This window comes from Pelodiscus sinensis, chromosome 2, assembly GCF_052426305.1.
Source record: "Pelodiscus sinensis isolate ZL-2025 chromosome 2, ASM5242630v1, whole genome shotgun sequence".
Lineage (NCBI taxonomy): Eukaryota > Metazoa > Chordata > Testudines > Trionychidae > Pelodiscus > Pelodiscus sinensis.
The window spans coordinates 139115262-139133974 of NC_143053.1; the positions used below are offsets into that span (position 1 = coordinate 139115262).

At 41.4% G+C, this 18713-nt stretch overlaps 1 protein-coding gene across 3 annotated transcripts in view; it reads left to right on the forward strand.

The window, feature by feature from the left end:
* SEMA5A (semaphorin 5A) overlaps nucleotides 1-18713 on the forward strand; it is a 553406-nt gene that overhangs the window by 287994 nt on the left and 246699 nt on the right. For all 3 annotated transcript variants that reach the window (XM_075921490.2, XM_006111031.4, XM_075921491.2), the window contains one exon: nucleotides 14669-14731. In XM_075921490.2, the coding sequence (XP_075777605.2) occupies nucleotides 14669-14731 (63 nt within the window). The remainder of the gene's footprint in view (nucleotides 1-14668; nucleotides 14732-18713) is intronic.

Below are 18713 nucleotides of genomic sequence, written 5' to 3' on the forward strand. Positions count from 1 at the left end.
TGACAAAAGCTGACTTGTACTCATTCCTTGAAAAAAAATAAGTTATTTGTTGTTGAGACAGGGATAACTATAGCAAACTTTTAAATGAACCACAGTTGCATGACAGAAAGTATCTTGGAAACTCAATCAGTAGTTAACTTTAGGAACATAATTATGTACCTTGTTTCAAAAGGGTGGGATTACCAACTTGTTTATGCTGAAATATGTGGTCAAGTGTTTTGCGTTGGCCCAACATGACCAAGGCTGCATAATTAGAGCATCTCATAAAGCCATTTAGGTAGAAGTTAAAAATGTAACAGCTGTTTCATCCATGTAAAGATGGAAAAATTTCCATTTGGATTCATGAGAAATGACTCTTTAACTGGCAGGAATATTGACATTTCTCAAAAAAATAGCTGTAATATTCCAGAAAGCTGGAATATTAGCAATCTTTGCCTTTTTATCTCCCCTCTCTTCCAAAAAGAAAAACAAGCTATCGGAAAGTTTAGCTTGCACATAGCAATGTTTTGAGTCAAATACATAATTGTAACGTTATCGTTAGAACAGAAAACCATTTCAGAGAGCGAAAAATCAAAATCACGATTACAAATTTCAATGAGGAGGAGGCATGTAAGTGGCTAAGGATCTGATTTTTAATGGTCTTTTAAGCTGCTGAAGAAGCAAGTAGTGGAATTTTCAAAAGTGCCCAGAAACCCAATTGCTCTGATGGGAGTTGGATATTTGGGGACAGATTTTCAAAGCTATTTAGACATTTAAAGATGCAGATAGATGCTTAGTAAGATTTTCAAAATTGCCTAGATGCCAATGAGAGTGAGACACCTAGCCACTTTTGAAAACTCATTTTACAGGTTCCTAAATACCTTTGTAAATGGTCCCAAGTCACTTTTGAAAATGGGACTTAGGCTTCTGCATTACTTAGGCACTGTAGAAAATGGCACCTATTTTCTGTTAGGGATGTAAATGGATAATTGGTTACCTAGTAAGAATCACCTTTATCCGTAACCAGTTAACTGGTGCCCACAGGCAAGAGGATGCTCCAGACTGGATGGGTCCACAACCCCGTGGGCCGAGGCCATTAGCCATCAGACCCGCTGGGACAAGAGTTGGCAGTAAAGCCCTGCAATTAACTGTGTAACTGATATAATTTTTATTGGTTACACAGTTAATATTTTAATATATTTTATATTCTTATTCTCTGTAATCATGAGACTTATGTTTGATGAAAGTTTGTGTGTCTGTTGTAATGCTTCTTCAGAAAGAAGGAATTTCCAACTTCATTGCCATTGTCTCCATCATTATTCTAATATGTGTATATAAACAGAACTTTTAAAATTAACTAAAATGTTAATAAAATGTCACTGGCTGAATGTTTAAATGACTGAAATCCTCTTTAACCACAGAACAGATACGGCATAGATAGTAGAAAACCCTGCTGTCCTAGAATTGCCAGTCAGTGTAGGTTAGCAGTGACAATAAATGGCCCTCAGGCCAGACTCAGTCCAGCTGGGTTAGCCCCTGGCAGGCTGTCGGTGCTTTATTTACCTGCAGAGACGCAGGTAAATACAAGTACTTGCAGCTCCCATTGGCCATGGATTGCTGTTCCTAGCCAATCAGAGGTGTGAGTGGCAGGCATGGAACCACTTCCCACAACTCATGTTGCCCAGGAATGGCAATCTGCAGCCAATAGGTGCTGCAAGCGCCGATATCAGTGGAAGCACAGGTAAATAAAAGGGTGGCAGCAGCATGCCAGGGGCTACCCTTGGCAAACCATATTGTCTTATTGCCCACCACTGGTATAGGTTAAGCTAGACTTTGAGGAAAATTCTATAGGACTCCCTTGATGCTGATAAAGCTGACAGAAATTGGACAGAGATGGCCAACTCACTTCCCATAAATAACTGCCTTAAAGGCTATGAGATGGTGCCAACTTCCAGCAATTACTAGCCTGGAGCAAATTTGAGCATGTGACTTAGAAGTGAAAGTCATCGTATCTTTTGCCGATGTTCTGAACCTTTCCATCTCCCTGTAACATAATAAATGAAAAAAATATTTTCAGTCTTTATAAGAACATCGCCATAATCCCAGATCTCCATCAGGAAATTGTAAATGGGGATTTCAAGTTGTATTGTTGGCTTCTCCTTTTTGATTACTTCTGTTGACTAGGTGGTCAATGTTATACTGCTGTCCGAGCCTTTTTTCTCATTTTATCAGGGAATATTAACCCTAATCCTCCTCAGTCTTCCTTACATTGTCTTCCTTACATTTTCTTTTTTGTTTCCTTGGTCTTTTTTGCAACTGTACAATTTATTCATTGAGCAGGTATGCCACAAATTAAATTTGCACTGAAATGATTTCCTTCATTCTTTCATGACTGATCTTTCAAAATATCCTGATATAATATGTAGCTTTCTCTCATCCTGCTTTGATGGGTGTCCCCCAGGACACTTTTCTCTTTCCCCTATTCTTTTTGCTTTATATTTGCTTTGTTGGTAACATTATCCTGTCTCAGAGCATGCAGTGCTGGTTATATTCAATTGTAGTCCTGGTTTATATCCTCTCCCCTTCATACTCATAAATTTGTCTTAATTTTTCTCATATTCAACCAAATTATCTTAAATTAATTATAACCAGGGCAGAAATTATTTTATTTCTTCTTTCGCTTTCCACTTCTTCCACATTCTGGTCATTACCACTAGATACTTTATCTTTAATCTGCAGTTTACTTTTGGTACTGGCATTGTCTTATTTTTTTCAATCTTGCCTTGTTCACCTTCTAAACATCTTGGCTACGTCTAGACTGGCATGATTTTCCGCAAATGCTTTTAACGGAAAAGTTTTCCATTAAAAGCATTTTCGGAAAAGAGCATCTAGATTGGCACGGACGCTTTTCCGCAAAAGCACTTTTTGCGGAAAAGCGTCCATGGCCAATCTAGACCCGCTTTTGCGCAAAAAAGCCCCGATCACTATTTTCGCGATCAGGGCTTTTTTGCACAAACAAATGTGAGCAGTCTACACTGGCCCTTTTGCGCGGAAGTTTTGCGCAAAAGGGACTTTAGCCTGAACGGGAGCAGCATAGTATTTCCGCGAAAAGCACTGATTTCTTACAGTAGGAAGTCAGTGCTTTTGCAGAAATTCAAGCGGCCAGTGTAGACAGCTGGCTAGTTTTTCCGGAAAAGCGGCTGATTTTCCGGAAAAACTGGCCAGTCTAGACACAGCCCTCATGTATCAGTATGTTATTTTAAACAGCAAAATCATGGTCTATGTACTTGTTTTTGCAGCTTAACTTCAGCAATGAAATGTAAGTTGGACATCTAAAATCCTCTTGCTGGGCATGTCATGCAGTTCTAAAGAAAACTGTATGTCTCATTTTCACTTTCATTTGCTATTGACATGCCTATTTCTTCAATAGCATTTTATTGCACAAATTGGGACTAACTATATTTCTTTTAGTTTATTACACTTTCTTTTAACTGTTTTCTGTCTCTTCGTTGTCTCATAAGCCTCCAATTGTTGACCAGTTCTTATTTTTGGCTATTATTTTGATTATTAATTAGCGTATTATTATTTATTTGTCCTCCTGTTATCTTTTCCTCCAGAATTTTGAATGAGAGGTACTGTTGAAACTGCTATCAATGAAGTCTTAGACATGGCCTACACTAAAGGGGAACGTTGACTTAAGATATGCAACTCCAGCTATGTTAATTAAGTAGTTGGAGCTTACTTATCTTAAATCATGTTTTTGTACTGTACACACAGTGGGAGGTTGACGGGAGCAAACGCTTCTGTTGACTTCCATTATGCCTTGTGAGGAGTGCGACTACTGGCACCAGTGGGAGCACCCTCTCTGTTCAAATCAGCAGGTCTTCACTATACCCACTAATTTGGATCCTGGAAGATCAAAAGTAGCAGCGTTGATCGAAGGTAGCAGAGTATAGACAAGCTCTAATGGCAAAATTCCCTCAATAGGTATAATGTGAATATACTCTAAACAGATATTAGTGAGAAGAGGAATAAGCAAGAGCAATGATGAAATTGTTGGTGTTAGTATCTAAAAAATAAAATAAAGCCCAAAAAAGTATGCTAGATTGTGCAATCCAATGTGTGATTCTCACATATTTAAAAAATTCAGAAGGTCACATACTGCACTGTATATGCAGTAACAGATATTTCTCCTCCTTAAACTAAGGCCTCTAACTCATTGTCGTTGTTATTTATCTTAATTTGTAAGAGTATTTTCTGTCTTTAAGCACAGTCATAGGCCAAGGCTTAGTGCATAGGCTGCAACCTTCCCAAGAAACTCGAGGGGGAATTGTGACTCATCAGCATCTTTCTAAGGCATAATTGCCTCCTTGCTTCCTTCTTAATTCAAGTATTGGTTGATGTGGGGTAACTGGCTAATCCCTACTTCCCATGTAGAGTATGTCTACACTGCAGAGTTTTTTCAGAAAAACGGTCAAAAGTTTCACTTACATCCACACTGCAATTGTGTTCTTTTGCAGAGAGTTTTTTCTGACATTGGTAAACCACTTTCTATGAGGAACAAGCCTTTTTCCAAAAGAGCTCTTTTGAAAAAAGGCGTGTGTGGACAGGGAAGAGGGAGTAATTTCGAAAGTAGAGGAAAGAGGAAAAAGCACAGGTGCCCTGGTGGCTGCTCTCTCCATAGTAATCACAGCTTAAATGTGATATAGCGTCCATTCAGTGGGGATGCTATCTTTTGAAAAAGCAGATCACTTTTACGATGTGCTTTCAAAGTGCGGACCCTCTGTTTTAGAAGAAATTTTTTGGAAGATCTCTTCTGGAAAAGCTTCTTCTGAAAGAAACCTGCAGTCTAGACGTAGCCGTAGGGAGCAAACAGCCACATAGCATAGTTTATTCCTGCTTGCCTAGGCTCATGGACCAAATAGACTGCATAGCAGTCCTCTGTTGAGGAAATGCATAGTCCAAAGCACAATCTACAACTAAGAGAGTGCAGTGTTCTAATAATTTTTTTGTAATATGATTTGTGATTATATAGTTTCTTTGGGGAATGGATTAGTGCTCATGTTGCGCTCTGAGGGTATGTCTAGACTACATTCCTCTTTTGAAAGAGGAATGTAAATTTGGCAAATCAAAAGAGCAAATGAAGCGCAGATTTAAATATCCCATGCTTCATTTGCATATTTGCGTCTGAGTGCTTTTTCAAAAAAGATTTTTTTGAAAGTGCAAGCGCAGTCTAGACGCAGTTCTTTCGAAAAAACCCCGTAACACCTAAAAAAATGAGGAGTATGGGTTCTTTCAAAATAGGGTGCATTTTTTTGAAAGAACCATGTCTACACTACGCTTTCACTTTCGAAAAATCCTTTTTTGAAAAAGCGCTCAGACGCGAATATGCAAATGAAGTGTGTGTTATTTAAATCTGTGCTTCATTTGCACATTAGATTTGCCTAATTTACATTCCTCTTTCTAAAGAGGAATGTAGTTTAGCTATGCCCTCTGTCAGTACCTGACCCAGGCTGGGGAAGCTAATGATCCAGCCAACTGACCAAATTTGATAATGAATCCCGTTCACATGCCATTTTGAGGCACATTTTGCATGCACTTAGAAAAAGAGCGAGAGAAGTTTGATATTCATTTGTCAGCTCCCTACAAAATTTTGTAACACTGTAAGATCAGGCTTTTTGTAAGTTTTTCTCAAAAAAATCTTTGAACCCACCAAAACCAGCCAACATGCCAACAAGTAGGGAGTGATTTTACTCCCTATAGTGCTGCAGGTAGTTAAAAAGGATTTTTCTACAATTTAAACAATGATTTCCTTGCTGACTTGGGTATGTGACCATTAACTTCATAATCTGCATTCAAAAACCAAATTTATTAATATGATGAAGGCATATACTCTTTACTCCTGTCTACTGACTGTCTGAGAAATTTTGGATTTGCATTGAGTGTTTTAATGTCCGAATCAAATATATTTTAAAAATGGGAAATAATCTAATACAAGAGACTCAAACACCCAAAACTTTGGAGCTTTAGCTGAACATGCCTGACTCAGGAGTGTTATTTCAATTTTGCAAATAATAACCTGTATAGGCCAGAACCAAACCCAGGATCCAAATCCCTCAAACTTTGGGGGAGTTGAATTCCAGCATTAAATATTAATTTTGCAGTGAACTTGTCTCTATTAAATATAACCCAAATATTTTTTGTTTAAAATATACGAGCCATATATGGGCCCTTTCTTCACCTCTTAACAGTGGAATTCTTTACAAGTTGAACTTCTCTAGTCTGGCACAGTCGGGACCTGACCAGTGCCTAACCAGAGAATTTGCCAACCACAGAGGGTCTATACTGTCTAGCAGCATTACCATCACTTCCACTGCTTATTGGGTTCTTAGAAGACATTTAGGGGTAAATTAGAGCTAAATAACAGCACAGAACACTGAGAGCCAGGAGCCAGGTCTGGTGGCTGTAAACAAACTTTATGGGATCGCAGGAAAGTTGTCCACACCCATGATAAGGGGACATATGGTTGACTAAAATCATGCCGGACCATGGATGTTGTCAGAACAGAGAGTGCTGGAATAGAGAGGTTCAGTCTGTAGTTTACGTCTATACTGCACCTCTCTTGTGCAAAAACTTATACAAATGAAGCTTGGATTAGCGTATTGCCACACTCTATTTGCATAATTAATTAGCAGCTGCTTTTGCACATGAGGCTTTTGCGGAAAAAGGAGCTGTGTGGATGGCTTCTTTTGCCCCAAAACACCTTCTTGCACAAGAGCCATTCTTCCTAAATTTTCAGGAAGCCTCTTGCGCAAAAGCACCCCCTAATTAATTATGCAAATGAAGTGTGACAGTATGCTAATCAATGTTTCATTTTCATAAGCTTTTGTGCAAGTGAGGTGCAGTATAGATGTAGCTGTAGTGTAATCAGGAGAAATGAGGGACTTCAGATAGAATTTTCAAAATTGTTCAGCATTGGGCTAAATTTTTTCCCACTAAAGTCAATGAAGTATCTCAGTGTTGCGCACTTTTGAAAGTTAGCTTGATAGATCTGTCTGCTAATTATGTCTACTGATGTAGTGCTAGATTCTGACCTTCTGAGATGTTTCAAAACCTGAAATGTACCTTTGCATGTTAAACATACTCATAGTGTAAAACTTTGATTCTTCATTCCATATGGATTCATGTGAAGATTTTCTCCAGATTTTGACACAGGATGGATAGACTCATAGAATACTAGGACTGGAAGGGACCTCGAGAGGTCATCGAGTCTAGTCCCCTGCCCTCATGGAAGGACCAAATACTGTCTAGACTATCCCTGATAGATATTTATCTAACCTACTCTTAAATATCTCCAGATGGAGATTCCACAACCACCCATATATATAAGTACAGAGTTTTGTTGTGTTTAAACCAAATTGTTTAAATTGAAATTGAGTTGAAAGCTAAATACCAGTTCAATACCATGTGAAATTTCAAATTCACTGCATTAAATCATGTCAGGTACACTCGCTTTGTAGTGAACATCAAAACCATTTGAGCTTAAGCATGATTTGAGATTTATTTAAAATATTTCACACAGACCCCTGTATGAAACACAGTATAAACTTACATAAAAGTTGCAGTTGTTATGGAGATATTTCCATATTAGAGTCAGATATTTAAACTTGACTCTAAATAGACAAAAACATATAAATAGTGTTTTCCCCAAGAAAAACAAGTTGTTATGTCTGCCACCTGATTTCCAGATCTGAGACTAGACATAACCAATTACCAGAATCCTCCATCTGGTGGTTGGATTCCCTGTAGAGGATTCTGGCATATTGATACAGTTGAGACTCAAATTAGGGTCCTTTGCTGAGTGAGCCAAAAGAGAACCCTTCTCATCTCTGAAGGAAGCTCATCTAATCAGAACATCATTCTTCATGTATGATCTTCTAGCTTTTTCAATGAAAAACAGATGTTCCCCAGACCTCAAAGTCTTTTGGACAGCAAAGTAGGGTTCTAACAAAGCAGCTGCCCGGAGACAAAATGGTTGGGGTGGAAGGCAAGAAGATGATTACTATGTTTGAAATATGGAGAACTTTTTTTCTCAGTGGATATAGAGTTGTAAATCTTTCTTAATTGGATTTGTATGTCAACTGGAAGCATTGACCTCATAACACCAAAATCATGCCATAAAAAACCTGGCACCAGCCAATAGTACAGTCATTCTGCTAAGCTCTACTTCTGCCGAAATTCTGTTCCTTCATTATTTCCCTGCACTAAGTGTTCAGACATCCTCCTATGGCCCCTTTAGATCCAGTTCTTGGATTCCAACATAAATGACTACTGAGACACAATTACATAGCTGGAAAGTCTCTATAGCCAAACAGAGCATAGTTTTAGCCAAGCCATTTCATTTTTGAACTACAGGCAGTCCCCAGGTTACGTACAAGATAGGGACTGTAGGTTTGTTTTAAGTTGAATCTGTATGTAAGTCGGAACTGGCGTCCAGATTCAGCCACTGCTGAAACTGACCGCCAGTTCTGACTTACATACAGAATCAACTTAAGAACCCCAAGCGTCCCCAAGTCAGCTGCTGCTAAAACTGATCAGCAGCTGATTCCAGGAAGCCCGAGGCAGAGCAACTCTGCCTCGGGCTTCCTGTAGTCAGCGCTGGTCAGTTTCAGCAGCGGCTAAATCAGGACGCCTGGGGCAGAGCAGCTGGGGTGCTGCTGGGTTGCTCCAGTAGCGCCGAGGAGCGGCGCTACTGGACCAACCCAGCAGCACCCCAGCTGCTCTGCCCCAGGCGTCCTGATTCAGCCGCTGCTGAAACTGACCAGCAGCGGCTGAATCAGGACCAGAGCAGCTGGGGTGCTGCTGGGTTGGTCCAGTAGCGCCCAGAGCGGTGCTGCGGGACCAACCGACAGCGCCCCAGCTGCTCTGCCACAGGCGTCCAGAGAAAAGCCTAGTCTGCTGGGGGGGTCGTACTAGCTGCGCCCCCCTCACCCCAGCAGACCAGGAAGACGTGGGCAGCGGACCGAGACACGCACCGCGGTCCCGCCGCCTGGGTCCTCCGCGGCTGGAGACCAGCAGACCAGGGAGACGGGGAGCAAAGCCTCTGAGGATGCCGGCAGGGGGACAACCGCGGGGCGTCTGGGCTGTCCCGCTGCCGGCTTTCCCCGCAGCTTTGCAAAGCCTCGCTGCCTCGCTGCCTGAGCCCCCCGCGGCTTTGCAAAGCCGGGGGGGGGGGGAGCTCGGGCAGCGGCTTTGCTCCGCGTCTTCCTGGTCTGCAGACCAGGGAGACGCGGAGCAGCTTTTCTCGCCCGGAGTACACGGGCGGCGGGACCACGAGGTCCCGCAGTCCATGTACTCCGGAGCAGCCCCGTTCGTAACTGCGGATCCGACATAAGTCAGATCCGCGTAAGTCGGGGACTGCCTGTAGTGTGAACAATAGGATGGGATGACCATGTGCTTACCATCATTTAGTTGTAATGCTCATTACCATTATATCTAAAAAATCTCCAAGGTACTGATGAAATACATAATGTAAGATGTGAAAGCAACCAGATAATAAAAAGAAAAGCTCATTTAGTTGTTAATTTTTGGCATCATGTAATTAAACCACCTTTTTAATGTTATTTTTTGCCAGTATCTAATTAGCAGAGCCATCTGCCTAAGGAGTGCTGGACCATCTGCCTGGAATGTTGTTCTGTTCATTTCTCTATTTCCTGACTAATTAGCTTCTTCTACTAGGAAATGTAATAGTACATTTTGTTTTTACACTTCATAGGAGTGTATACATAATATCTGTGTACTTGTATTAATGCATCTATTATTAGGGCCTGTCTACCTACAGTGATCGAGGTATTACACAGGGCCCAGTTATGCTCTCAGTTACATGACAGCAGCTTCTATTGATGTTAATGGAAGCAATGTGTTTTTTTGCTCTAATAATAGAAACGCTCACCAACCAGTCTTTCCATGGCCTTTTAAGATCCTGAACACATGGCTGACGCTTTCTTATTGATTAAGGTCATGATTGCACACTGTGGCTATAGTGCAATGGGCTGTCTATAGCTTGATTTCCGCCCCTCCCAATTGCAATTTGTAGCATTTCTGGAAAATTCATGTTAGGACTTAATATCCTGCTGAACTGGATTGCTAGCGCGCACACACACAAACACATTCTTTCCAGTGATCATAGCAAGGACTTTTATCCTTCTTGATTACTGTTTATTCAATAAATGGAAGGGATTACTAAGCATTCTTCACACTTTTCAGATTTTTACTATTTGCCTTCTGCAAAGGTATCTGAACAAATCAAATAGCATTTGGCATCCCTTTCAGTTTCCCTGGGACCGAACCAGCTTTTACATCTAATTTGCTTGCTAAAGATATGACTGTTTAACTTTTTAACATGATTCTATTGCCCACTGAATCTTTAGTCAGATAGTTGAAATATTTTATTGTGGTAAAGTATGTCATTATCCTTAATAGCTCTTTGATGTTTAAAGGGTGCTCAAAATCTATTAATCATCACCAGTTCTTTACTTAGCTAACAGCTTTTACCTCGATAGCAAAGATGACACTGTAAACCCAGGTGGAGCAGATTTAAGTACAGAACTCTAGTATGAGCAACCCAAAGTTATAGAAAAAAAGAGACAAAGGTGCCTATCTAATATGAAACAAAATACAGGACCAGACTAACACGGCTACATCTCTATCACTATCTAATATGAGTACTTTGGATCACCAGGAGTGTTCCTAAGCGGCTGTTGCAGGACCACAGTTGTCTTCTTTCTAGGTGTCTTAAGCTTTCAGGAAGCAATATGCTGAGTGGGTTACATTTTTATAAAAATTGTTGTGGGCTAATTACATGGCAGCTCATGCTGCTGACACAGATTGAAAATATCCAGCCAAATTAATGTTGTGGTCCCCTCTCATCACCCAATTCGAAGATGAAGCATCACTTTTGAATACAGTATACTTCCGATAATCCGGCACCTTTAGGACCCAGGGGGTGCCGGATTATTAGATTTGCCGGACTATCGGAAGGAGGGGCTATGAGGAGGGGCCACTCCTCAGCGCTACTGAACCAACCCGGCAGAACCCCAGCTGCTCTGCCCTAGGTGTCCCCAAGTCAGCCGCTGCTGATACTGATCAGCGGCTGACTCCAGGAAGCCCGAGGCAGAGTTGCTCTGCCTCGGGCTTCCTGGAGTCAGCCGCTGGTCAGTTTCAGCAGCGGCTGAATCGGGGACAGCTGGGGTGCTGCTGGGTTGGTCTCGCAGCCTCGAGGGGCAGCGCTACGGGACCAACCCGGCAGCACTCCAGCTGCTTTGCCCCGGCTTCCCCGATTCAGCCGCTGGTCAGTTTTAGCAGCGGCTGAATCGGGGAAGCTGGGGACAGAGCAGCTCCAATGGTCCAGCTGCCTGGAGTACTTCCGGGTTCTTGATGGTGCCGGACCATCAGGAGTGCCGGACCATCAGATGCCGGACCATCGGAGTTTTACTGTACTTGCAACTGGGTTTTAGGCTACGGCTAGACTTCATCCCTCGGTCGGCACTCCATTTTCGAAAGAACTGAATCTAGACTGCGGTTTCAATTTCGAAATAGCACTTTTTCGAAAGAGAGCCATTACGTGATTATGAAAACGAAGTGCGGGATATTTAAATCCCAGCTTCATTTGCACTTTCCAAGTGCTTCATTTACATCCCTCTGCCGACAGAGGGATGTAGTCTAGACGTAGCCAAACATTCCAGTGTATTTGTGCCACATCAGTTTACGTAAGATTAGTGCTTACACTTAGTTTAATGGTTAGGACTAGTGCTAAAGATTAGTTAATGACTAGTTAGGTCATAGCCATTTGTATGGTAGTAATGGTACATACATTGAACAGCTGCTGGCTAATCCCAGCCAGCAACATTTTTTCACAAGTTGCTTTTCAACTGCACCACCAGTGTGGTTAATAGGCTTCCAGACTTGCCTACTTAGAGTTCCATTACATACTCTGGTGAAAGGCTGAAAAAACTGTGCCACTGGATTTAGAGTCTGTACTCTCTTAGGCCTTTGACTTTTATCTCCTGAAAAAACCTAGGCTGAGTGAAATGAACTAAGATCACACAGCAAATCAGTGTTAAAATGAGAGAAAAATAGAATTCACTGATTTGGACTCTCCAAGCCAATGCCCATTCCAATAGATTAGAAAATAAACTACAAGGCAATCCACTTAATCTTTTTCAATATAGGATTCCAGATCTTTATAATTGGGGAAAATAATATTGTTTTGGTCTCTGGCAGCAGGTATTTTAAATCTGTAGAGTACATTTTCACCTGTGATAAATACCATTGGCACTCTATTACAAGTAGTGGAATTGTAGCAGTAGTAAGCTCATCTGTGAGAAGTGAAGTACCTTTGTCAAATCACATATTGGATGTTAAAGATGGGCACCCAATACAAAGCTGCTTCTGAAAAAAACTTGCCATAAGCATTGTATTCTGGGGTTATTGTGGTCTAATGTATTACATTACCTAGGAAACAGAGGACTTGAATTCTAATCCTTTTTTCTGCCCCTATTACACCAGAGTCCAACACTAGGCAAGTCTCTTTACATCTGTCTCAATTTCTTCATATGGAAAATAAGTGTTGTGAGATACAATGCATGTGATGTTGTTGTAGCTGTGATCAACCCTAGGGTATGAGAGATACTCTATTGGTGAAGTAATATCTTTTTTATTAGACCAACTTTTGTTGGTGTATGGGATAAGCTTGCAAGCTACAAAGAGATCTTGCTTAGGTGCTGAGAAGGAAACCAACGGGAGTGTAAAATACAAGGTGGAACGCATTGTTAATCATAAAGGGTTTACTCATTCTGTAGGATATGCTACATGCTTAACTTGTCTTCTTTCTCTCCACTCCCCATGATTGGTATAGCCTACTAAGTTCACATATGGCAAGCACTCTCCTTAAATCCTTAATTTAAAATCACATTTCTCATGAAATCTTCCTACCCTGATGACCTACTAGTAACTCTTGTTACATTAGAACCATCGTAGGATTTAAGCTTCAATGCTTTTATGGGTTAAAATTTCCAAAATCAGACACTGGCACATAATGCTATAAAACACAAAGACATATTGTGTCCTGCTAATAGTTGCTTTAGTCTTCATTCTAAAACAATCAATTATAATACTCTAGAAAGCAGGGAGGCATTTTTATGCCAGGAGTAGTCTTCTATGGTTTACTTACCATTTTTGGGATCAAACTGCTTTTTGTACAAAAGAGCTAAGACTTTGTTCCCATTTTATACAATTGCATATGAGGGTGTTTCAGGCTGCTAGATACAGTTTTGTTACAAATGCTTAGGTTATTCACTGAAGGATTCTTCCAGACTGTTTTTGAAGTTTCCGTGAATCTCCACTGATGTAGAAACTAATCTGCAGTAGAAATTGTTTAAATGGGAAGAAATTTGGGGAAGCTTGGGCACTGATTATAAAGTTATTTTTCTGGAAATAAAAATCTCATTCTTGGGCTAGTTGAAAAACGCAAGACAAAGAGCACTGGGTAGTATTCTCTGAAGGTGTTTCTTTCCCTCATTTAAATAAGCTTTCAGTCTATTATTTTACTAATTATAGAATCTTCTCACTATTAATAGATCTCCATGAAAGGTCAGCTACAAAAAATTAGCTACATTAAGTCAGCATGAATTAGCTTTGGCTACTTAAAATGAAAATCGGGCAAATTATGATTTAAATTGTTAAGCTGTAACAGTTAGTTAAAAAGTCATAGTTCTTTCTAATAAAAAGAAAATGTAGTCATTCATAACAGATAGGAATCTGCACCCGAGATATGAAAGATACCATCTGATATCCAAGGAACTCTTAATTATACGGTGTGCGTGTGTGTGTGAATATATACACACTGAAGTATACAAACTACTTCATAAAAGAATACTCTTCTTAATCATATTTTTTAATATTAGATTAGGCAATAATATGGTTTAATTTATAATCTGAAACTACAGCATGGAAAAATATTGTTACAGCTGTGGTAGAAATCTGTTGAAGCAACAAAACAGCACAGAAATGAAGCTAAATCACCTCCATTCCACAGTCGACAATTTTAGTGCTGCTGTTCTGTACATTTTTTTCTTCCACACAAAAATGTAAGTTTTAGTGTTTGTGATTAGAGCTGGACTGATGCCCTTTTCAGTTTATATTGGTAGGAGGAAGAACAGCAATAGTGAACACTTTCCCACAGCTTGGTGATTATGTCTCTTCACAGAAGTGACCTCACATGCTAAGGCAATGCAGGCCATTTAACTCCCTAAAGAGATCAAGGGAAAGAACATCTTTTCCTCTCCATACTTATTCAGTCACTTAGCTTTGCTAGGACTCCTAGGAATCATGCTAATTAGTGCTGATTGTGATTTTTCTGATGTAGGTAAGTGTGTACTAGGTCTGGATTGAAAATACGAACCTCACTTTAGCTATGTCTGTAAGCAGCCATCAATAAAAATGTAATGTGTTTCCAAGGAAAAAAGATTATAACAATATTATAAATGGATTCTCATTGATATCAACAGTTAATGTGACAGAATTATGCTCAATGAGTATGGACTATTAGCTGTTTCTATCTGACACACCTATGTGTTTTGTATTTTATTTACTTTTTTCTATAAATATTTTTTATTGGTATGTATTTCAGGCAGTGGAGTGGCAGTGTGATGAAGCTACTAAAAGAGCCTGTTACAGTAAGGGCAAATCAAAGGTAAGTAGGTGACAACTGTGACACTTAATCAAATCTTATATTTGACCGACAAGGTATCCAGTAGAGTCCTGAGTGGGACTAGTCAAAGTACAAACTTCTTGAGTATAAAATTCTTGATCTCCTTTTAAAAGTAATGCAGTATTCTTTAGGATGGCAATACAGCATTTACTAGACTGTAGGCAAAAAATATAAACAATAATATTTCAGCTGTTGCCTTCAGGGCCCATCAAAGGCCCTAGAGTAGTAATACTCAACTTACTTAGTTTGTATCACTTTACTGTCTTAGGCCTAGAATATGTGAAATTCAGTGGACTAGATTCTGATCTCATTGATGTAAAACTAGATTACCTCCTCAGAAATCCTTCAATAATACACCATTTATCTCTTTGGTATCAGGCACAATTTTATATATATTTTTTATCTGTGTCTCATAAACTGCTCCAGGATTTATTGACCTTTTGATGATAGTAATCGGAAATTCATTAGCTGTGTAGACATACATCCTGCTGTGTTTCTGATGTCCAAAACCAGATTCCGGTTTGACCAACTACAATATTTTTAAATGTATACAGCACAGTTAAATACAATGCCAAGAAGGAACAGGTCCTATGGTCATACAAAATGAATTATTTTGTGAGTTTTTAGAGGTGCATTTAATTAATCACATTTATTTGTGTGATATTGTGCACAATCTACTTCACAACTTGAGCAATTTGTATCTATTTTTTTACTGCTTATGTTTGCTAATTGTGAAGATACAAATATCAACATCCTATATATTCACGGCAAACAAGTTATATTTTAGAAATACTAACATTATGGACCTTATTAAAAGAATTGAGTCAGTATTAGTTTTATACCTTCTATTAAAATTTCCAAACAAAAACAAAACCAAAAAACATATCACCAATGCTAAGCTGCCACTAGTAATACCACTAGAATAGAACAATACAGATATCACATTAAGTTAAGTCAACAAGTTAGTCTTGGCATTGGAATGGAATCAAATAAATCAAATTACGGTAAAAAAGTCTAGTTTCCTTGGACCACATCCTACGATCCCCTCACAGGATACCTGCATTCCACAGGTATCCTCTGTTTGCTCAGGATATGCAGCAAGCAACAGATCCACTGGCTCTTCATCTGGGTCAGTCTCCTCCAGGGGCAAGGCATGGCTTAGTGCGGGTTCAGCTCCAGGACTTTGCAATGCCCTGGACATGTCCATTCCTTTCCCTTCCCTGACTCAGACTCAGCTGGGTTGGCACCTTTGCCTTTTATACTTCCTGTCCTGCCCCTTGACATCCAGTGGGAAAGGTGAGTCTGGCTTGGCTCTGTCCTACAAGGATTCCAAGAGATTCCTCCCTGTCTAGCTCAGTGAGAGGCTACTCTGCCTCACTATAAAATTCCTTAGGCTATTTAAACCAAGAACTTTTTTTGGTGCCTTCCCATTATGAACTTGCCAAGTGTCCATACACACTTGCTTTCATGTATCCACACTCCCATGCCCTAATACAGGTGTGGCCAACCTAAGCCTGAGAAGGAGCCACAGTTTACCAATGTACATTGCCAAAGAGCTACAGTAATTTGTGAGCAGTCCCCATCAGGTGCCTCCTTTCTCATCTCCAGCATCATTTGCCCACCAGCAACCCCACCAATCAGTGCCTCCTCTTTCTTCCCCATGCCTCCTGCCCACTGCAATCAACTCTTTCATGGCACTCAGGAAGTTTTGTGGGGGAGAGAATGAACGAAGGTGCAATATGCTTGAAGGAGGAGATGGAGCCAGGAGTTGAGCACTAGAAAGTTGGCACCTGTAGCTGCAGCCCTGGAGTCGGTGCCTGAGCAAGGAGCTACATATTAACTTCAGAAGAATCACAGGTGGCTCCAGAGTCACAGATTGGCCACCCCTGCCCTAATATGAGAGACTGAAAAAGGTTTGATTGCTTCAGTTTTCATGGCCTTCTGGACATTCCTGGAACAGAAGCTGGAACTGTAGTCCAGCAACTAGATCAGTGGTCCCCAACCTTTAGAGGCTCCCGGGCGCCCGGGAGGTGGGGCAACTCACGCGCCGGGTGCCCAGGAGGTGGGGACCACTCACGCACCGGGCGCCCGGGGGCGGGGCCGCGCGTCTGGGGGCACGCCAGGGGATTGGGATGCCCTTGCACCTGGCGCCGGCGTGTGCCCTAGGGCCGGGGCTGGGGCCGCCCGAGTGCCTTGTGCCATGGGCCCGGGGCCGGCGCTGCCACCTGAGCCACACTCCTGGGGCCGGCACCAGCGCCGCTCAAGCACCGCACGCCTGAGCGCCCGCATGTGCCCCGGGGCTGGAGCCGCCCGAGCGCCGCGCACCCAGCGCCGGTGCGTGTCACGCGCCTAGGGCCGGCGCCTTCCGTGCGCCAGGGGCGGAGCCAGCCCAGGTTGTCAGCGGGTGCACACGAATGCCCCGGTGGGCGCCATGGCACCCACGGGCACCATATTGGGGACCACTGAACTAGATAGTGAGGTTGCTGGCACAGCACTTAGTTGCATCCTTCATGTGCAGGGAGACAGATCAATGGCTGGGTCAGCCTTCTTGCAGGTGAATTGACTTAATTTCTCTAAGGTGATTACCTTAGAGCTTCGGGAACGTCCATCATCCCTGTGGTGGTTTGCTGATCCAGAAGGCTTACTTGGCCTTCCTTTTCATTTCAGAGTTTTCAATCTTCGTTTACTCCACCTTGAAGTGCCCCCCTTAAAAGCCTCTAAACAAATCAAGTATGGAGCTACAGAAGTTGTTTAAATTAGGTCATTGTTAGTGAGCTTCAATTTTGGAGAAGCCCTGCTTAAGTCACAAATTTTAAACAAACAAAAAATCATTGTTTTGCACACCACAAAGATTAAATCCATGACACCCATCCTATAAAACCAAAACCAAAACCAAAGAACATGTTTATTGACCTTAACGAGGTCACGTCCATGTTTACAAGTCTAGACATGCCATTATGGAACCAGTTTAAGGAAAATTGACCCCAAATGCTAGAAAGATAATGGACTTGAAAAGACCTTAGCAGCTGCCAGCCTCATTGACAGCAAGATCAAAATAAACTTGAACTGATGGTCCTGACCTTTGGATAAAGACCGAAAGGGTGAAATTGTGGGTGCAAGCAGCAAAAATGAGGTTTCTCTGCGGTGTGGCTGGGCTTACTCTCTAAGGGTGTGTCTATACAGCAAACAATAACTATGCAAGTGCCTACCAGGGAAGTCCATTATTTCAAAATAATTTTGAAATAATGGACGGCTTATTCCGGTTTCTGTAAATCGCATTCTGCCAAGAATAATGCCTGTTCCGAAATAGCTATTTCGAAATAAGGCATGTGTAGATGCTCCACTTGTACTATTTTGAAATAGCCCCTCACCAGGGCCATTCTAAGTTATTCCTCCTGGGGCTCTAAATCGAGATAGCATGTCTACATTGGGGAAGTCTGCCTCAGAAAAATTTTGAGGCTTCCCTGCAGAGTAAATGTGCTATTTTGAAATAAGCTATTTTGGAATAACTATTCTGGAATAGCTTATTCCAAAATAACTCTGCAGTGTAGATATAGCCTGAGACAGGGTGAGAGGCCCAGCTATTCAGGAGACCCTTGGGCTGTGTCTACATTGGCACCCTTTTCTGGAAAAGAGATGCTAATGAGACAAGTCGGAATTGCAAATGTCGCGGGGGATTTAAATATCCCCTGCGGCATTTGCATGAACATGGCTGCTGCTTTTTTCCGGCTTGGGGCTTTGCCAGAGAAAAGTGCCAGTCTAGACAGGATCTTTTTGGAAAATAAACCCTTTTCCGGAAGATCCCTTATTCCTGATTTTAAGAGGAATAAGCGATCTTCCAGAAAAGACTTTATTTTCCAAAAGATCCCTTCTAGACTAGCGCTTTTCTCCGGCAAAGCCCCAAGCCGGAAAAAAGCAGCAGCCATGTTCATGCAAATGCCGCAGGGGATATTTAAATCCCCCG